The sequence below is a fragment of the Lates calcarifer genome, linkage group LG19 (genome assembly GCF_001640805.2).
Source record: "Lates calcarifer isolate ASB-BC8 linkage group LG19, TLL_Latcal_v3, whole genome shotgun sequence".
In the NCBI taxonomy this organism is placed as follows: Eukaryota; Metazoa; Chordata; class Actinopteri; family Centropomidae; genus Lates; species Lates calcarifer.
The window spans coordinates 5,374,103-5,395,243 of NC_066851.1; the positions used below are offsets into that span (position 1 = coordinate 5,374,103).

Genomic DNA, 21,141 nt, shown 5'->3' on the forward strand with positions numbered 1-21,141 from the left:
TACTCGTACGTCCACTTCCTCTACTGTTTGGTTTCCGCTGCCTGGGCTTCCCGGGTACAGCGAGGTACAGCATGTGCCAGGGAAAGCCTCAGGCACTTCATGAAATATTTATCCTCGCTGTGAGGAGACATGAGGAAAGTTACACGGAAAGTTAAAAGGACCAAACAAAGAAGGAGGCTGGGGCACTGCCAGAATGACAAATATAGTTACTAAACAAAACTTTTTCAAAAGAAAATGAGGTCTGGTCTGAGCAATGAAACTGTTGCATAGATGCTCCCAGTAGAAATCAGCCGGGCACTGCAGAAGAGGATTTGATGGGATGAGTTGTTTTTTTCTTTTTTTTGTTTTCAGCCTCAAGAAGAAAAAATAGTTCTTTCAGTGGTAAAGCTAAATGTTTAATGTTGAACAGAAATCATAGCCTTTTTTTTCTTCCTTGACAACATTGCTACTGACAGCATTAATCTTTTTTATATCTCCATCGAAACCCAAAGAAAGAGCAGAACGAGGAAGGAGTGAGGTTCGACAGTTATATATCCTGCACAGCAGAAACCTGACTCTGTGTTTGCTTACATTTTCCAGTTTGAGAGTCTTGGGTATCATGAAGGCAGGAGTTGGCAAGACTATAAGTTTACATGCAAAACATGAAGTGGGTAACAGCAGCCCTAGTGTGCCCAGCCCAGACGGTGAGTGGTGTAATTACAGCAGGGTCAGTGGAGAGAGTCGGTCAGCACAGTCCAACAGATTCCATTACACACACACACACACGTACATACAGACTTGCAAACACCACTGTTGATGCTAGGGACAGAGCAACTGTAAGTTTGACAGAAAAGATACAACAATTGACAATCAAGGTTCAAATATGATAAAATTACTGTAATTTTGTTTTGAATCATCAGTTTTTGTGGCAACATCATGAAACATTTACTAAAAAATAATGAATTCTGTGTTTCTACTCAGCAGGGTTTTTTTCCCTTTTAGGGTAAAAAGGCTCTACATTTACACCATCATGAGAGACTACAGCTCTTCACTGAAACACAAACTAATGACATTCTTTTACAGCAGATCGACTCACCTACCAAATGAATAGAACAGGAAACTCTGCCATTCTAATTTTGTCCTTTAAGTTAAACAGTCTCTACAGTGCTTTATTTTTGAACTCATAAGAGGAAAATTAAAGCTGCAGAGGCTGAGATACCCTGACTTCTACTCTGTAATGTTGATCAAACGCCAAAAAATTCTGGATCCTACATTTCCACTGGTGTGAAAATGTCCACACAATGTTGTAACGCAGGCTCCCTGCTTTATTTTAAGTCTTGAGCCAAAGCTTCGATGACCCTGATTATATCTTTAGAAAACTCACTCCATATCCACACAAGGCATTATATTGATGTTTCCACAGACTGAGCAGTACACTTCTTGACAAAGGGACAGAAATGTAATAATTGGTGGCATGCCTTTAAGAATCTGTTCATGCACACACAAAAACTAACTCGCCTCCTCTCCAGTGGACAGATAACCTTTATCTTCCCAGGAAAAGTTTGCAGGCCATCTCAGCCACAATCTATTTATTAACAGCTTCTTAATATACAGCAGCAGAGTGATCAATTATTGTAAAATACTGTTGTTAATGATAAGATTTATAACTGCACTGTTACCAAATAAAATATATAAAAAATATGTTCTAATTAATGTCTTCTCACTGATCTGTAAAGCATTACAGGACATTGTTTTACAGCTAATAAAGCAAAGTAAGTTACTTGGTATTAACACTTAATAAAGTGTGCATTATTAGAAAGAGATACCCAAACAACATGGTAAATATGTACATTTCTTTGTTGGTTTTGAAACACTGGAACATTTTCCTTTTTTTTTTTTTTTCATTACTGCACACTTGCTGCTGAATGTAGTGGGTGTTCACCAAACTGAAGAGCAGCTCCAAACCAGTTGTAAAATGTGTCAAAGTCATGTACCTACTGCTACAGCAGAACTGTTAAAAAAAGTACAGAGGAAGAAATTATATGACCAAGGAGCAATGTCATCTATTTTGCCAAGAAACTCCACCATTCAGTATTTGACAAGTGACAAATTAAAGGAAAAACCAGCAAACAGCTTCAATGCCTCCCTTCCACATGCATGCTGGGATAGACTCCCTGCAGCCCCTGTGACCCTATTAGGAATAAGCCTGTATGTAAAATGACTGAGTGAATATGAGTGTGGAGTGATATTAGAATTTCCATTTGTCTTTTCCTCAATGGCCTATCAGTAAACACCTGCTAATATCATCATATAGCTGACGGTGATGGATGAAAGTCATTCTCCTGAGATGGGAACAGTATGGCTGATTGGCCTCCTCGACACAGACGAGCATATTGGCCAAAAATGACACTTTAACGAGCTCTTCCCAGTGTTAAGTGCTGCACGCCGGCCCCTCGTCGCAAGCCGTCGCCTGGCTGACCCTGGGCCATGCTTCCCCCTGCACAGGGCCTGCTCGCTTCATTGGCTGACAGATCAGACTGCCATGGAGACAGCTCATTAGTCGAATAATGAGAACCACACCAGCCACGCGTTGTCTTGTTATATCATCTCTGTATCGACATATTTGTGGCTGGGGACAGAACATTGGGTGCTTCTGTGTGCATGAAATAGCCAATGATTAAGACAGAATTATTGTGCTGTGAGGTCCTCTGTTCATCTCTGACTGACCAAAATCTCTGCTCATCAGTCAAAACCAGTTTACCTGCTCAGGTAAACAGCTGTGTTCAATGGTGCCCCTTGCACATCAAAATGTCTTGATTGCAACAGTACGCTATTCCCTCTCATATTAATCACTTCACTGGTTTGTCTTCAGCTGCCAGCAGCTCCATGTTAAAATGAATGTAGAGACTGTCAGCTGATGAACAGCAAAGTGAGCTTCATATACACACCACAGTCCAAGGTTGCACGCACACACGCCCGACTCACTTCAAATTAAGACTGCAAGTTGTCCAGTTCAGTCCTGTTGGTTGTCTCTTCTTCACTAGATGAGCATGTTTCCCATACACATCTCCAAACTGATCGTCCATGTGCTTTTCTCAGCCTTTTGTATAAAGGGATTTATACAAAGCTTTTTGTAATCACTGTAACAAACCATGTCATAATCTGCAGTTCAACAGAATGGAATAATAAATATTTTTGAGGTCTCTAAATGTCACTACCTACTAATGAGTAGTTGTACGGAGGATGATGGGGGTATTGTTAAAATCAGTCCCCTGGTATATTTTGAGGAGACAGTCAACATCTGATGCACTATCAGCAACACAATATAAAATATTTAAGGCAAGAATGTTAGCTAAAAAATTATATGTTTTAAATCATAGTATTTGCCAAGTCATTATCAATGAAAGAATCTTCTTAATTTGTTCTCCAATATGTATTTCAACGAGTCTGCACCATTTGAACAGTTGATATCCTCCTGGTTTACACACAGCTTAGAAGCTGAGAAATGACCCACTGTAATGTACAGTATGTCAGAGTTAAACAGGTATGATCAGTTTATTCTCATTGTTGCAGTCTCTTTCCACTTGAGGGCGGTGTTGCCCACATAATGTTGGCTCTGTAGTTCACGGTGGAGATTATCCCTGCAAACAAGAGGTATCACTCCTACCTGGTGTGGAAGAAGTATAGCAGCTACTTCTAAGGCTGTAAAATCTAAATTTATAATAAATATTCCTCTTTTAAGAACGGAATATTTAGTTTTAAAAGATCTTTATAAACTGTTTTTTGTTTCTTTGCTTGTTTTAATGATGTTCCTGTTTTTCACATGTATAGGTTGTAATAGTATGCTGATGCCCAATAATGACAATTGATGAGGGTCCTTGAATAACTTGAAAAAAATCTCCTGTCAATGTATGTTGTTCCAGATATCACTGGCACAAACTATTTATTGAATAATAATAATAATAATATTACATCCAATTTCTATAGCGCTTTTCACGACATTCAAAGACGCTTAACAATATAACAAAAGAAACAGTACTGATGTTTGATACAAGTACAAATACCCCACAGTTGTATGTAGGCTTGGCAGGCCTATAGCTCCCTGAGTAAAGGTGGCTATTAGGTACTTTCCACTACTGATTTTATACAGTTTATACACAATAAACATATATATTTCCATAGACGGGGGCAATGAGCACTGAAAGAAAGTGTGTTAAAAATCCGTTCGTTTCTTTTGATTACTATTTTTTAAGTGGTGCCGCTAAGCTACAAACTCTCAACACTGTGGGTAAAAGGGCCTAGCTGCCCCAGCCTAGCCACCCACGTGAGGCTCGACATTAATGACAGCGGGAATTAAACGCGTTTTACAAACGGTGGTGCTGCTGTTTGGATATAATAATATGAGTTTAACAGTCATGACGCTTCATTTAGAAGGTACTGTAACTGTACTTGCAGTTTGGTTTATTTTTCCTCCCCTCGCTCCACAGCTGTGCGGAAGTGACACAGCAGGCGCGCGCCGTGTCACGTCACGCGAGAAAGCACAGAAGCCGAGCGAGAAAAAATATCAACAAGAAGAACAACAGTTTCCTGCAAATAAAGCATCGTGACAGGCCGCAGATATGTCCAACACGTCGTTAACAGTCCTAAGGGAACGCATGGACTCGTAAAGGTGAGCTCAAACCGCTGGTCACGCGCGTTTACCGTTAATTTACCAAGAGTCAGAGAAGGAGGGGGGGCTCGTCCACGCAAACATTGCCGCGTCATTAAAATTCACAAACAAAATGTTGCACTATTAGAGAAACGCCGTGTATTGAGATTGATAAAGACCCGCATTGTTGTTAAGTGGTAAGTTTGTGACGAGGCTTTGTCAAGAGTTACATGAGCACAGCTGGTTTGTCTTGTGTTTTGGTTCAAGGGTCCATGGGCGGAAGAATGAGGAAGTAGCTGGTTAATAAAGGCTGGAGGAGAGCTAGGAGGCAATTCAGTGTACGGTGGCATGCACAGCACAGTCTCCACCAAAACAATGTAGCCTACCTAGTTTTTCTTTAGAGGAGAAAATCGGATGTTACAACTCATTTTATAGCAGTTTAACCTACATACTAGTTATTGTGTTTGGCTGCAGCTGATCACATGCTCATTGTTATAGTTGCGGCACACAGCCACTACATGTTTATATGTAGTGTTGTTGTATGTGTGAAGTTTGAACTGCCTTAACGCAGTACGCTTTAAACTTGCAAGTAGACACGTGTTAGTAGTTTGACACAGTTCATCAAGCATATTTTAATTAATCCAAGATCCAGTGTTACACTTTTAACTTCACTGTATTTACTTTCTTTTTGGCAGAATTTAATCAGATTCTTGAAATGTCTGTCACCTAGTGTTGTGGCTAAAGATTATTTTCTTTATTGTATTAATTATTTTCTGCTTGGCCTATAACATGTCAACAAATAGTGAAAAATGTACACAAGTTTCCATGTCTTGTAGATGTCTTGTTGGACCAACAGTTCAAACCCCCAAATTATTCAGTGAACTATCATACAAGACTAAGAAAACACACATTTGAGAACCTGGAACTTATTTATTTAAGTGATTATTTGATTATCAGTATTGTTGTCAGTCACTTTAATGTCAATTGGCTAATCAATCAACAAATTGCTTCACATCTTCTGTCATGTATGTTAACTTATTAATGGTGTGAGTTACACATTTCATTGACTTTATGTTTGTGATTTATTTTTCTAGGCTATGAATTTCTCTGAGCATGGGGAAGTTTCAGATGAAGCAATGCTTGAGAAAGGCAAGTTCTGCAACCTTTATCTATGCATCTGCAATAGCAGAAAGGTTCCCTTTAACGTGTGTACTACTAATAAAATAAACAGTTGGAGCATAGCATAGCTAGACCCATTTCTTCCAATAACACAATTTTAGAGTTTTGACGTTAAATATTTGTATCCAAGTTTAAAATCCATAAACAGACTTATGTGCAGACATCCGATTGTTTAAGAGGTTTGTTGATTATTTGGATAATATATGTGGATCAGCTGCATATTTAAAAGGAACATATCAATATTAAGGTGGAAAAGAAACATAGTTTGATCACATGAAGGACTGCAATGAAAATGTGAATCTCTCATTTTTTGCAGAACACAAGCATGTCCAGGATGTTAAGGAGGAGACGGAGGACTATGCTATTTGTGAGCAACCCGAAGGACTCGAAGGAGGATCTGATGGGGCCACTGAGGCTGGTAAACGAACATCTCCAGAGATGGGCCCTGATTCAGACCAGTCCACCAGCAGCAAAAGAGCCAGAGTCTCTGGCGAGGTAAGCTGACCTCAGACCATGTTGTCTGACTTAAAAAATAAAAATACAAATGCAACTGTTTTGAAGGTCAAGGTGCATCTTTCTGTGTGTGTGTGTGTGTGTGTGTGTGTGTGTATATGAATGTTATTTTCTCTGTCTAGATGAGGAGGCACTTGATAGATGAGAGCAGCAGACAGGAGCCTCTTTGCCTCACCACAACTGGAGAGAAGAGGGATTGTGTCCAGGAGAAATCCAGAGTTTCCTACAGAAAGCCTCTCTTCAGCATCTCCCACAGGATCTCAGAGAAGAGGAACACACCAAGTCTGGAGCAGCAGGCCAGTCATGGTGCCGGAAATCAGCTCAACTATAGCAGCATCCTCTCATCCAAGCTCCACAGTCCAGAGGAAAATGGCCTATTGGAGACCCTCCCCACCACAGACACTTTAGGCCAAGCTTCAACAACAAACTCGAGCCTTTATCCTCTGATTGAGAAAATGTTTTTCATTCTCAATACCCTCAATTCAAGCATGACACAACTGCATAGCAAAGTGGATTTGTTAACCCTTGAAGTCATGCGGATAAAAAAGCAGATCAAACCAGCTGACATGGTGACAGAGTTCCAGCCTCCTCCTGAATATCTACTAACAAGCGATGAATTGAATCAGCTGATGGAGCAGACATCCGGTGCTGGGGAGCTTGGGTGTCGGCTGCTGGTGCATCTCTTCCCGGAGCTGTTCAAAGCCAGGGAGTGCTCTCATGAATGCATGGCAAGCAAGAGAACACTGGAGTCTCTGCATCTGCAGCTTATCCGTAACTATGTTGAGGTATGCTACCCTTCGGTCAAGAACAACAGCGTCTGGCAGGAAGAATGTCTCCTTCAGATTAATGACTTCTTTAATCGTTTCTGGGCTCAGAGGGACATGGAGAGTGCTCGGCTGCTCAGGAAGCAGACAATCACAAGTGCTGGGATAAAGGCTGAGCATCCGCAAACCTACCGTTTCATTAATGAGCAGGGTCGGGAGGAGCATATCGCTCTAGATAACCAGCAAAGCAGCTTGGCTGTGTCAGAGCTCACTTTCAATACACAAGTCACAGAAGAGCTAGATGAGTTCTCCTCCCCAGAAGACTTTGTCATTTTTCTTATGCACCGGCTTTTCCCTGAGGTGTTTGAAGAGGGGAAAATGCCCGAAGGCTCCAGCAGTTTCAGTAGTGTGGGGCAGTTGATTCTGGACTCTGACAAGATGGAAATAATCAGAAAGTATATGGAAGCAAATTTTCCTGATGTGCCTGAGGACAGCTGGCTCCAGGTCTGCATTCAGCATATGGAGGACGCACTCGAGGGTCCTCACAGTAATGGCAATGGGAGCGAACCTGACAATATCAACGATGAGGGCTATGACTTGGCCAGCCTTCCAGAAGATGTTTCTATTATTAAGGTTCCAGAGGTAAGCGATTATGAGAGGCCTAGCCGCAAATCCAAAAAGTCACTGCTCACACCTGTGGATTTTGACAATCTGGAGATTCCTCTACCTGACTTCACTGTCCCCCAGGAGTACCTCTTGTCCAGGGAACAGCTGAAGAACAACTATGAATGTAGCTTGTCAATTGGGAACTTCGCCTCTCGGCTGCTGGTGCTCATGTTCCCTGAGCTCTTCACCCACGAGAACACAAGAAAGCAGTACAACTGCAGCGGATCTCTTGGGAAGAAGCAGCTTGACCCTCTTCGCGTTAATCTGATCCGTCATTATGTGCAGTTAGTCTACCCTCGGGCCTAAGAACGATAGAGTGTGGATGTTAGAATTTGTGGGGAAACTTGATGAGAGGTGTAGGAGACGTGACACAGAGCAGAGGAGATCCTACCTGCAGCAACGCAAAGTTTATGGACAAGAGTCAGAGCAGGACTTTCTTTGTCAGCTCAATCCAGATAATATTAGAGAGGATGCAGATATCCCCTCGTTACCTCCTGAGAAAAGCAGCAAAGACTTTTGCAAAATTCCCTTGGATGAACTGACTGTATCCAAACCTGACTTCCCTGTACCTTCTGTCTACCTGCTCTCAGACACTGAGGTACGGGAAATCGTCCAGCAGAGTCTCTCTGTTGGGAACTTTGCTGCCCGCCTGCTGGTGCGCCTCTTCCCTGAGCTCTTCACCCAGGAGAACCTGCGGCTGCAGTACAATCATTCAGGGGCCTGCAACAAGAAGCAGCTTGACCCTGTGCGCCTCAGATTGATACCGTCACTATGTGGAAGCGGTGTATCCTGTGGATAAGATGGAGGAGGTGTGGCACTACGAATGTGTGCCAAGCATTGACGAACGTTGCCGGCGCCCTAATCGCAAGAAGTGTGACATTCTTAAGAAGGCCAAGAGGTCAAGCACTGTGTCCTAGTTACAGTACTTTGCAGTTAGGCAACACTTTTGTCATAAAAATAATTGCACAGTATATAAGCTGAAACCGCATTGTTGAACTTTTACAAACTGTCCTATGTAGGATGAAGCCAAGCTGTTATGAGTTTCTTCAGATACTATTCTTAGTCATATTTCACCTTTAGACTACAGCAGTAGATGTTGTAGTTTATGTAGTCTTATTATTGTTGGATAAAGAGTTAAAACTGCTTCTATTTATAAGCCAAAACTGTCATAGCTTATCTAACATACTTTAATAAATGTTGTAGCCTTAAAAACAATAACAATGATAGTAGCTAATAGCATAGGTCACACATTTGCTCTATGGATAGAAATGATTCACAATGATGTGATATATTTCCATTGCAGTTACTGATGTAGCATTGTGCCACCACTGTTTTAATAATAATGTGCTTATGTTAAGCCTTCTTATAGAAGTTTATATTATAAAGACAATTTAACATGACAATGGATCATGATAACCTCTTTCTAATAAAAATCATAGTTATAAATATGACATATGACCGGACTGTTTTACATAATCACACTAAACTATTAAAAATATCTATGGGACTTATGGGACCATCACCATGGTTTAATAGTATAAAAATATTGATCTCTGTTGAATAACTTTTTTTTTTTTTAAATCAAGAGGGAAATGTAGACATTTAGTCAGCTTATGCATACATTTCTTTACCACACCCCCAGGGAGTGAGAGGTGTCCTTCTACTGAATCCTGAACACTTCCCAACTTAGATGTACCGGTGCATGAATAAGCTTTGTACTATGTAACATGAATATTAGCTCTACTTACCATTTTCTATTTTTGCCTCGATAAAAATAATTCAATGAGGATTTACAGGAAAAATGGGGGAAAAGCACAACATACCCAAATAATGAGTCATTTGAAAACTCATGTACTTGTCATGTGCTCTTCATCAGCCAACTTATGACAGAATTCAAACTTCAAAACTTCAAAGTGCACATTTATTTGGGAAGGCACAATACAGTGGGTAAGGATAAACATACAAAATCTCCCAACCAACTACTTAATGTCTATGACCACTGAGAACTGTTCATCTTTACATTATACCTCTGTAATCGACTTCTAGATCCATCGTGTTGGAGACCATTCAAATGCCAGTCATTTGATAGCACTTCTCTGTGTTGTTGCCCTCACAGGCCAACAGGCAGTCAGTACTGTCCTACTCAAGTTCATGGCTTAAAGACTTCATCCTTGGAGAGCTCTATAAATTTCCAGCGCCGTATGGTAGCTTTGTACTTTCCTGTTGCACTGGTTTCACCAAAAACCCTTTTGATGATGACTCTCATCAGAGTAACAGTGTTTTGTTCTTGGTTCTCTGACAGCACTAGGTCCAAGGTGTCCCCAATTTTCACCTGTGTACAGAACAAAATATCAGTTACATGAAATTAATTAAAAGCTTAACAGGTAAGATAATGTAATTGTGAGAATCAAGGGCAGGAGTACATCATTTGTAATCATATCTCACTCACCGTTTTACTTTTTTTGATGAGTTTCTGCCCATTCAGCCTGAGCTTGCTGTTGTAGAACGCATCTTCAATTTTACTGTTAAAAGGCAAAGGAAACAATAAAAGCTGGCTTTACTGTTTACACATTACATTTGATAACGGTCATCCAATAAAACTGCCCAACAGCTATAAAGAATATATCTATAAAGTAGACAGTAGTGAACATGCACTGACTCACTGGCGTGGTATGTCCAGGCCAGCCCTCAAGATGATATCGTATCTGAATGACTGCACATATTTTTCAATGTCTTTATAGTCCTTGGGTTGATTTGGGTCCTCATCCAGCTCATTTTCATAATCATTGTCATTAGGGTCTTGGTCTTTCTCCTCCTCCTCCTCCTCCTCCTCCTCCTGTGCTGACCTAGCAGCACATTTCTTCTTGCTGCTTTTAAACCTCAGATGTTGAACAGACCAACTCCTGACAGGGTCTCTGCCCTGGAAAACAAGCCGGTGACAGCCAGGAGAGGGGAATGCCAAGCAGCCCCACAGCTGGCGGGTATGGATGGTCCTGGGACACAATTCATTCTGCCTCAGTCCATATCCAGCAGCCAACAGGTGGCGGGAGTTCAGCTTCCCTAGCTGCCTCATGGCAAGTGCATGCACCACCAAATTCTGCATGCTGGTGCTCCACCCAGTCTCTAGAAAAACATGAAAGGTTAGGAAGTATTATGCTAAATTGCTGACCTCTGTGGCAAATGTAATCAAAGTCAATATGCTAAAGTTATTGTTACTTGCTAAATTACCTCTGTAAATAGTAAGCTAAGGTTATTTGGATTATAAAGTCTGCAATACTATCTTACAAAGTCGAAATCTGCCTTCAAAGTAAAAGCCTCATTTTATTTCTAGCAACGGGTTGTGTCGCTCATGTAGCAATACCGTTTACACTTTTTGACTTTTGCACCTATTACTCTATGAAATAATAACAAGAGAAGCACAAACTGGTGTTTAACTATTTATGTTGTTAATGCTTGACACCAACCGACAACAAACATTTATGGAAAGCAGCGCTGTCCGGGTTGTGGCATTTTCTGTTAAGTCTTTAAATATTAGCTGCTGTATGTTTTGTTTTTCCTCATAATTTCTTTTAAATGCCTGTCTTTGATTGACCTAGCTTGACATTTTTCAGGCTGAAGTTGAGAACGAGCCGAAGCAGCTACAGCTAGCTAGCTTTACTTTTCCTCAGTGAACACATGGCCTCGCGCAAACCATGACGAGCTTGCTAATCAACAAAGACAGTTTTACTTGGTTGCTAAATGTTAAATGTGGAGCTCTTCAAATGAAATTATTATTTGGTAGCCCACTCACCGATGGAGTAACCTTTTCCAGTTTGTTACCAGTTGTTACTGTACTTAGTCGTCTCTCCCTCGGTGGTTACTAACGGGTCAGCCGATGTAAATGTGCTGCCATCTGCCGCACTGGAGGAGAACGACATCCTGACTGCGCAGACAAGGGAACACCGAAGCACAGTGGGATCTTCCATGTTTTTATGCAAAAGAGTCAAAATACACAATATGTGCGTTACAAAAGACAGAACAATCTCCTAGTCTACCTAAGTCTCAACCTCTTTGTTTTACCTCTTCATACTACCAGCAACAGTGTGAGGTGCTGTCATGGGTCAGTGGCAGATCTTACTCAATGCCCACTCAATCTGCTGTAACAAGTGAGCCAAGCCAAGCTAGCAAGTGGATGCAAATACACACAATGTGGCTTTTAACATTTTCTCTTCATTTATTTTCATACAGATTAATAAACAGTTTTTGTACTATAAAAAGACCAGAATTTACTTTAATGTTAGCTGTCATCAAGGGAACAGGGAAATATCGCTTTACAGAGTGAGCATATCAGTTTATTATTATTTTGAAATGTGTGCCAGTTTTTAAAAGATTTACACAATCATCATAATGTCATTTTTCAAATATTTTCAGATATTTTAACCAATTTGATATTTACCAGACATGTTTTTTAAAGGACTTAAAATATTTAAAACTCATTAGAAAGAAAAAGAAAAATTGATATGAAGTGCAATCTATATTCTCTGTATACTATTTGTAAGGTCTTATTTTAACAGGAAGAGTAAACATTCTTTGCCTTACTTTTACACATAATAGTTAAACACACTCAGTTTTTTATAGGCCTTTTACCACAGCAGACTATTTTGAGTTATCATAGAGGGAAGAGTGCATGTGTTATCAATGGCTCTGTTCTGTGTAGGTGTGCCAGTAAGTCATGATGATGCGAGCCAGCATGCGCAACACCAGGACCCTGAAACTGAAGCAGCTAAATGGAATTCAGCCATCATTAATTTTGCTATTTACACCTGTGATTTTCCTACTGTGAACATCAAATGTCAGTGAAAAAGGCCTTCCATGAAACGGCTCCTCCAGTACACACTCTCCCCAACCAGATTTTCCTGGCAAGTTTGAGGATCCAAGCCAGCCGCATTTCTTTTAAATATACACAGGTTTGCTCCAGACATTTATTGCAACTTTTATTTATCCAGCATAAGATAAATTTGAATACATATTTTAAAAGTTAAACAAGTTATTTATACAGCCCATTTGATTATAATGACAACAATAACATTTTTAACATTTTACAGTAAGCTTTAAGTTCTTTTATGTCTGAGCAGTTATGTACTTGTCAATATATCAGCTTGAATACTTTATTACTTGAAGGGAATTTACATCAACATTCAGCTTCACTACAATTCATAATGTCTATTGTGTCACTTCAAATGCATAATACTGGTGTCACTACATTATTGAAAACAATATAAGAACAATATATTATTTGCTAGGATGCATACAACATGTTCCTGTTCGATTACAAAAAGTCAGTATTATAAAGTTTGTATGATATCCATGTGTAAACATAAGTGCATTAACATCCTTGCATATACTGTCTGCAAACTCTATTCACAAAGAGTCGGGGGTCCTTCAGACAACTCTATCAACACACAAGTCTCTTCAGGAAATATGATGACATGTTGGAGTATGCTGTGCTCTTTTGCCTCTGTGCACACAGTCAATATACACTGGACAGTGAAATCATTGTTTTACATCATTATTAAAATTAGGAGCATTATTACTTTACTACAGACACATAATGGACATATATTACAGTATATCATATGCTGGTGGTTTACATTCAGGTATGTTTTATGGTTTTTAACACGTTGTCTTAGCAGAGGGAAATCATGCAGATATGAGCATGGATTTAATGACCTTATGAACTTTATGCAGCTAAAGCCACACCATGTTTTGTTTGACAGACGATAATGCTAGTGACTTATATCTACCTGTTCAAGTGTACTGTAGATTCAGCATAGACCTGTGCTTGTCTTGTCTAATTGTGAAATTAATGTAATGATGTGTTCATGTTTGTACCACAGTTGCCGGCAGGTTTTGTCGTGGCAGTAGGCAGCAAAAAAGACAAATTTAAGACAGAATGTTAGAGCCATTAATGTACTTTCTTAACTGATCATGGATGATGGATTTTCATACTGTGTCTTAGTTTGTCAAGATAAAGGCTCATATGACCAGACAGTTTTAGCGCTTCAACATTTTTCCGGTTTCCGAGTCAGTCAAGACAAATTAATCAAATGTTTAAAGCAGAAATCCACCTTAAATTGCCTTAACATTACACACAGCTTTTCTGATACTGCTTGGTTGTGTCTTATTTCCTTGCAGATTCCCAAACTGTGACAATATGTCATCACACTGAGATAATCCCAACATCTACAGCAGAGGTTTGTGGTTGAAAATGTTTCAAAAGCATCAACTGTAAACATCATGTTTAGGTGCGAGTCCATCAACATCCAAAAGACCAGGATGTTTCTTTCCAGAGCTGCCATATAGCACCAACAGGTGACAATCAAACAGGGAGAAATCTATAGTAGAAGAAGCACATCAGTCATACCAAATCCCCCATCCCCCAGTAGCCTCAATAGACCAGAATGCAATGCAGCCTTGAGAGAGGTTTGTTCAGAGTATGGGGCACAAGTCTTAATTCCTCTCAATTAGAGCAGCTCTCTTTTTACTATCTTTACGTCACTTTCATCAACACATAAAACCCACAGCTGAAAATAAACATATACCTGTTATCTGCAGTTGTCGAAAGGCATTCTGGGAAATGTAGAAATAGATGAGGCATGTTGATTTAAAAAACACCAGAAAGTTAACTACAGCACTTCGCCACAACATAAGTAATGAAAACGTTTTTTGAAAAATCATAGATTGGTGAAACAGTGAGTGAGCGTGTCCAAGAGTTCATTTGTCTCCTGTGGGTCGGAAGCTTCCAATGAGTAATGTCTCTTTGATGTGCATAAGCGCAACAAACTGTATTTGACTGACACTCCTCCTTTTACTTTTTCACTTGAGAGGATGGCATTTATCTTCACAGTTATTGCTGTTATTAGAAGTAGGTTAAACACCATTCTTTTCATGGTAAAATCATAAAAATCAGGTTCAACGTGATTTGATTTTCTCCGTCATTTCTTACGTGTTTGTGTTACTGAGATTTTCACTTAATGGATGAGATATTTAAACCTGTCCATCTGTTCCGTGGCCTCTGAAAAAAGGTCTTATGAGGTAACTGCAGTTTCATATGTACTGCACATATGAGATCTTAAAAGCTATGGCAATGATGTACACTTAACAGTCTTTGCTCGGTGTTCATAGGAAGCCAGGCAGATATATTATTTCCATGTGTGTGTATCCTAGTAGGTTCATATACTATTTTCACTTTGTTCTCCTCTCACTAATCGCTGTTATTGCTTTGGTGATTCACACATTCAGGATTCAGGCATTTGTTACAGATAGTATGGCAATACAGCAATAATCTGTGTATCTCACATTAAGACTCGTTTGCACACTCTGTGTCTGATGTCCAAAGTATTTGTATGCTACAGAAATGCCACCGTCTTATGTCAGTGACTGCATAGTCATAAAGAAGTCTCCACGCAGGAGCCATGTCTGTGGAACGACCTGTGGTTGTGGCAGTTCTCGCTGCAGTGGACAATGAGCACTGGGTAGCAAAGTGCATCCTCATAGTCTGGGGGTTCCTCATCATCTGTGGTGAGACGCTCCGACAGGCAGCGGGTGTTTTCACTGGGGCTCTCTTGGTCATCCAAACTGCCGCTCCTCCAGAAGCAGCTGCGTTGGGAGCCGTATCGCCGGGCCAAGGAGAACCGACTGCCACTGAAGGGGATGCGGGAGCTGGCGCCAGTGCAGATGCTGAGGGCGCTCCTGGAGAACACAGAGGAGCAGCTGATGGCTCTGTGGCAGCGCTCGCAATTCTGACGAGTCCCACTAAAGTTGGACGGGCACTGGGCCAGGTCCATAAGGCCAGCCTCTGAGTAACTGGGTACCAGCTGCTGGTTGGATCGAATGTGCCATTCCAGTTCAGTACTGTCAATGGTGTTAACACGAGGGATACGACGCCAATATGGCCGATCCTCGCATGGCGTCACGGGGAGGTAATCGTGCCCAAAAAGCTTCTCTACACGATAGTGGACATACGCGGTACGATACTCTGTGAAGACTCTGAGAGGCCAGGAGAAAGTGAGGAATGAGGCAATCCAGAAGACATAGTGGGACAGATACCAGGGGTGATGCTCTGGGTCAGACAGCACCAGGACATACTCCTTCAGGTCAATGTTTTTCAGGTGCATGCCCTCCCTGGCTTCCAAGTAGTCATCAAGGCCCTCATTGTCAGTGAAAAACCTCGCTCTTTGTGTAAGGTAAGAATTCTCTGATTCTACGTTGGCAAAACTAAAGCACTTGGTGAAACGCATCTTTGTAAGAGCAGACTTCTCCAAGCCCAGCAGCTGTTTAGAAACATCTTTAACACCACAGTGACTATAGTCAAATTCAGCCTCTGCCACGTGCGTGTTGACACGTTCATGATAAACCTGGGTACTGGTGTAAGCGTCTCCATTGCGGTAGCGCGTGACTTGCCGCGTTCTGCGAACATAGTGGTAGCTTATGGCCTTCCACCAGATGCAGGGTTTAGCTTGTTGCATCCTCTGGATTCGCTCATAGATGCCCTCCACATCCACTTTGTGTTGCAGCTCATTCTTCACATGACAGTGCCAGCACTCCACAAGATAGACTAAATAGAGCATGCCCAGTAGAGCCAGAGGAATGTAGATATAGCCATCAGAGCAGGGGCTGTCATGGTACATCATGGATTTCCCTTTGAAGGCACTGTCAAAGGTGAGGCGGGTCACCTTGGTGACATGACACCAAACCATGGCTCCCATGCAGCCATACATGAGAATGGACAGGAGCAGGCATTTCCAGAAACTCTCCCGACATAGGGACTTGCTCAGAGATTGCTTCAGGGGTCTTTGCTATTGAATCAAAGCACAAACAAAACAAAAGAGGATAAAGAAACATCCTACCTACTTAAATATCATTGCAACATACTTTAGTACAGTCAGGATTTTTAACAGATTTGGATTAAAATTAATGAATGGGTCATGCACGCATAGTAGTAACACTCACAGATTAGAATATTCCTTTCAAAGACAATCAGTCTACAAGCAGTGGATAACAAGAAAGTTATTTCAGCTCTGTGAATATTTCATGCCATTTTATGGCACACTGAATAGCTGTTTGACAGATTTAAAAGGTTATTAAGAGAAGATACTGAGCCACAGGCCCATTACAGCAAATGAGAAATGAAAGACAGGTGGAGGTGCTGGTTGGATAATTACCCATCATGTCTGCTTGGATTCTACTATCAAATTATTACTGTAGGCAACAAGATCATATAAATTCTCCCATACTAACCTGTAACTGAGGAGAATTTCCAATAAGCCCAAATAATTCACCTGCAGTGTGTTACAGCCTGCACACCATGCACATGGATTCATTAAAGCTCTGCGCCAAGATCTGACAAACAGATCATAGTAAAAGGCATTTTCTCTAATAAGTGATGTTAGAAAATAATACCTCCTCTCTGGTGTCCTCCTCGAAAACGGTGGTGGTACTGCTTTCACTCGCTGTCGCAGCCGATGCTGGGGGGGACATGGTGCTGAGCAGCGATTGATAATAATGATAGGGCGTGGAGTAGGAAGAGGAAGAGATTTCACTACCTTGCTCTTCAGCGTCCCTCGACCAAGACGAGCTACTTGTCGGGCGAACGTTACATCTGCATTACATTACACTACATCTCATTTAGAGGCGCTCCACCCGAGGAGAAGCCCGGGGCGAGTCATGTTGATCGGCGAACCCCCCCCCCCCAAAATGGGGATCTTTCCGGTGGCTGGAAATACGAAAAAAGCGGGGGTGTGTCTACAGGAAAGCCCGCATCCTGCCCTCTACGGTTTAGCTGTCAGTGCCGCAGTAACATGATCGTAGATTATGCTGTATTAGCCGCTCGTCATTACAAAATGAACATGCCCTGCCCCTCAGGGACCACTGTGTTTTTATCGGTGTGAGAGGCGGGTGACGGCGCCGTCAGCGGGTCTGTGGAGAGCTGGCAGGGTGGCTGTCCATGGTGCTGACTGAGGCAGGTGTACGGTGAGACGTTGTTGCATAAATCTGTCACTTAAAGGGAAAGTCCACCCTAAAAGTCAGTCTGAGATGATTAGTTTTAATCTGAGTTTGGAGCAGTGAAGTAAAAGTACGGAGAGACATAGAGAACTGTTTTGTTGATCTGGAGATCAGAGTGTCAACTGTTGATCAGGTGACACTTTTGGAGGTAGTCCATTAACAGAGATTTACAGAGCTGATGACTGAGTCTGATTGATCATTGACTTTTTATAAATGCTATTATATGCAAAGTAATTTCACTTGAATGTAGAGCATTTAGCTGTGAGTTAGTAAATGCTGATGTATATCCTAATTAAATCAGTAGTTTGCTGGGAGCTGCTCCAACACTAGAGAAATGAAATGCTGTTTTGATTTTGGGGTGGGTTTTCCCTTTTAAACCCTTCAAAATAAAATCACCACTGTAATGCTATTAAATATAGAGGCAAAGTCACTGGGCTAATTTACCTGGTTCCAGCTTCTTAATTATGAGGATTTCCTGCTTTTCTTTGCCTTATACTGTATGTTAGTGAATTGAATATCTTTTGGTTATGTCCTGTTCATCAGCGAGAACAGGACATTTGAAAAAAAAACAATGTGCATTTTAAGATATTGTGAGGGCCATTTTCACTACTTCTCTGTCATTTTATAGACCAAGCAAGATTAGGCAGAAAAAATATAACTGATGCATTAATGTTTAAACAGTGTTTTAATGTGGTAGGCTGGGGAATGTGGTACTGTTTATTTATTTCAATTATATCCTGTCAGTTAATCTGTAATAAAGCATCATATTTTACACTTTGATATGTTTTGTTCATAAAACCAGTGTCTGCAGAGTAACTGAGCTTTTCATTGTCATGATATAAAATAACACAACAACACCACATTTAACTCTTTAAGTGTTTTTGACCTGAATGAAGACTCATGAAACACCAAAACAGAATTTTCTTGGTGTCATATTGCATGTTAGGTATTTTAGGTATGTTAGGTAAAAAGTGGAATGAACTCCACATCAACAGTATGACAGCATACACACATTACTTTGTCATGTAAACTGAGAATAAACACTTCTTGGAGATCGTTTCTGTGCACTGCTGTATTTTATGAAGTCCAACAAAGACAGAAGGTAAAAACTACTCCATTTCATTACTGATTTCCAGCTGTTGACATTAAATATTAATACCAGCAGTTACATTAGTAAAGTTACATTGTGCTATATTTAAATGTAATGAACAAGGCAGCAACAGTTTCCAGAAACCAATGTGATGTAGCAATGGGAAAGAAGAACATATTTACTTCTTAGAACACAGGAATATATAATCACCATTTATATGTGGAATTATGGACTAGACATAATATGGAGCATACCCAATCTAGAATGAACATCATTTAAAAATGCTTACAAAAACACATTTCAACTATATGCCATGAAAGAGACTCCACCAAATATCAAAATCATATGAAATTCTGGGTCACAATTATACTTACAAAAAATACAAAAACCTTTTCAGAAATCCATTCAAAGTTTCAGAGGGAAGAAGTTAGTTTAGCTTAACTTTAAGCTACAGGTTACTGTTAGTGATATGCATGTATGGGCAGTTTTTTGTAGTCAAAAGTTAACTACATGTAATTGCAACTACATTTTAGTGAGTTATTTACTGCTTGAATTTTTTAATCCAGAAACCTGAATTAAGACTGACATTGTTATTCTGTGCAGCTGTAGTCCTTTTGAAGTAATAGGGATTCACGAAAGAAGACACGAGGAGTGTGTTTTTACCCAGACACTTGTAAATTACAGTTACTGTAAGTGAGGAGTCCTGGTGTACAGTAAACCAAACTGCAAGACAATCTTTAGCTGCAGGCCTGTTTCTTCCTGTTGTCCACACAGTGTGAAACTGCTATTTCCAATCTGTCTGTTCCTTCTCCCAGGGTCTCCTTTTCTGATGACGAAGGGAACTCTTAAAGGGAAAGAGAATAAAGGTTATGACTGAACAGACACCTCGCTAGACAGCCACATGCAGGAGGATGAAGCCTTGAATTGCTTTGTGGTGCATGATCTGGTTAGAGCAGAATAATCTGAGTGTTAAATGAAATTATAAACCACTGTTCCACCCATGTCAGAGTTACTCACAGAGTACATGTTGGAGAGGTTGTTGAAAAGCACTTGGCCTGCGCTCACTTTGTTCCTCACTCCCCGTATGGTCCCATTCTTGCTGCAGATATTGATCCGTTTGTTGCTGAAGAGCATCTCTCTCTTGGCACTGGCATACAGAAGCAGATCATCGGGTTCACAGCCATTCTCGTCTGCAGCAGTTTCCACCACCAGACCGTTCAGGTGGCTGTTGGCCTCGCTGGCGGGAAGCGAGCTCCCCTGCTCTGCCTCCGGGGTGCTGGTGCAGTCAGAGTCCACTGAGTCCGATACTGAGCCGCACCAGGCCGTTTCATCCTTGAACACCTCCGCCAAGACCCGGCCGCTGTTGGCAGATGCTACTCTAAACCTAACTGTCTTCACAGTCTTTCCTTTCTCCTGTTTCACTTTTGGCCCCTCCATTAAAATACAAGATTGTCTTACATGCTTCACATCCCATTCAGAGAAGCCAGACGTGCTCTTTCAGCCTAAGCCATAGTGGTATGCAATTATCAAACAATAATATCCGCACTGACGTGTCAAAAGGAGCCGAAAATACCCCGAGTAGAAAAACTAGACACCCACATGGTTAACAATAGATGAGCTTCTGCCATGGTAACAGCTAAAACAGGCAAACAGTAAAATGATATTACCATGTTCAATAATTAAACAAGGTTAGTTTTCAAACAGCAGATAGACTACAGACTGAGAGCCTAGTCTTTAAGAGATAGACACTCAGGGAGCTAGTTTGACTGAACATCTACCCTCAAAGCACCACAGATAACCTTTTGTGCCCTTTGCCAGACCCTCCGCTACCCTCATCTGACCCTGAAGTAATCCTTTTTATCAAATATTTACCAACTTCCTTTAGAGAGCTGACCTTACATAGACAGGTTGTTGTGGTATAAATCTACACAAATCTTCACTTTACAAATTGCACTGCAGCAGCAAGGGCTAAGGGATTTATTCAGATAACCTGATGTGTGATTACAGCAGCCCTGAAGACATCGGGTCAGGAGTAAAAGTCACTCTTGTTATTCTTACTATGAAAATGTTTAAATGTTTCCCTTTAACTGTTATCCCTACAAATCCATTATCAAAGACATAATCTCAGCTGACTCTGCTTCTGCTGCGTGGCATTAAGTCTGCTCCACAAATCTGAATACTCTGCATCACAGCAACAGATAGAGCAATGTTCTGCTGGGGGAAATGGGTTTATACACACATGACTATTTTGCACACAA

At 40.9% G+C, this 21,141-nt stretch overlaps 4 protein-coding genes across 4 annotated transcripts; 1 reads left to right on the forward strand and 3 right to left on the reverse strand.

Moving 5' to 3' along the window:
* Window positions 1-4,076: 4,076 nt before the first annotated feature.
* On the forward strand, window positions 4,077-9,200 carry bend3 (BEN domain containing 3). Its single transcript, XM_018695213.2, is given in 6 exon segments — window positions 4,077-4,648; window positions 5,722-5,776; window positions 6,123-6,301; window positions 6,442-8,052; window positions 8,054-8,512; window positions 8,514-9,200. Coding segments are annotated over 5 exon segments (2,454 nt in total). The 5' UTR covers window positions 4,077-4,648; window positions 5,722-5,724; the 3' UTR covers window positions 8,667-9,200.
* A 448-nt stretch (window positions 9,201-9,648) lies between these two features.
* On the reverse strand, window positions 9,649-11,649 carry mtres1 (mitochondrial transcription rescue factor 1). The gene is made up of 4 exons (XM_018695214.2): window positions 11,540-11,649; window positions 10,413-10,872; window positions 10,199-10,271; window positions 9,649-10,081 (listed from the first exon to the last, which is right to left on the reverse strand). Exons 2-4 carry the CDS (start codon window positions 10,850-10,852, stop codon window positions 9,899-9,901), a joined length of 696 nt encoding a protein of 231 aa, XP_018550730.1. The 5' UTR covers window positions 10,853-10,872; window positions 11,540-11,649; the 3' UTR covers window positions 9,649-9,898.
* A 1,056-nt stretch (window positions 11,650-12,705) lies between these two features.
* LOC108896181 (transmembrane protein 151B) lies at window positions 12,706-17,759 on the reverse strand. Its single transcript, XM_018695222.2, has 2 exons — window positions 17,191-17,759; window positions 12,706-16,586 (listed from the first exon to the last, which is right to left on the reverse strand). The coding sequence occupies exons 1-2, from the start codon at window positions 17,266-17,268 to the stop codon at window positions 15,177-15,179; spliced, it is 1,488 nt and encodes a 495-aa protein (XP_018550738.1). The 5' UTR covers window positions 17,269-17,759; the 3' UTR covers window positions 12,706-15,176.
* A 1,716-nt stretch (window positions 17,760-19,475) lies between these two features.
* Window positions 19,476-20,895, reverse strand: grxcr1b (glutaredoxin and cysteine rich domain containing 1 b). The gene is made up of 2 exons (XM_018695135.2): window positions 19,901-20,895; window positions 19,476-19,727 (listed from the first exon to the last, which is right to left on the reverse strand). The coding sequence occupies exons 1-2, from the start codon at window positions 20,318-20,320 to the stop codon at window positions 19,668-19,670; spliced, it is 480 nt and encodes a 159-aa protein (XP_018550651.1). The 5' UTR covers window positions 20,321-20,895; the 3' UTR covers window positions 19,476-19,667.
* Window positions 20,896-21,141: the final 246 nt, after the last annotated feature.

Excerpts from the sequence above, each read along its gene's own strand:
- LOC108896181 (XM_018695222.2), bottom strand. The coding sequence starts at position 17,268 with ATGTCCCCCCCAGCATCGGCTGCGACAGCGAGTGAAAGCAGTACCACC. Across the intron at positions 16,587-17,190 it reads AGGAGGACACCAGAGAGGAG|CAAAGACCCCTGAAGCAATC; the intron begins GTATTATTTTCT and ends TTGATTCAATAG.
- grxcr1b (XM_018695135.2), bottom strand. The coding sequence starts at position 20,320 with ATGGAGGGGCCAAAAGTGAAACAGGAGAAAGGAAAGACTGTGAAGACA. Across the intron at positions 19,728-19,900 it reads ACCTCTCCAACATGTACTCT|AGTTCCCTTCGTCATCAGAA; the intron begins GTGAGTAACTCT and ends TTTCCCTTTAAG.
- mtres1 (XM_018695214.2), bottom strand. The coding sequence starts at position 10,852 with ATGCAGAATTTGGTGGTGCATGCACTTGCCATGAGGCAGCTAGGGAAG. Across the intron at positions 10,272-10,412 it reads GGCCTGGACATACCACGCCA|TAAAATTGAAGATGCGTTCT; the intron begins GTGAGTCAGTGC and ends GCCTTTTAACAG. Across the intron at positions 10,082-10,198 it reads TCATCAAAAAAAGTAAAACG|GTGAAAATTGGGGACACCTT; the intron begins GTGAGTGAGATA and ends TTCTGTACACAG.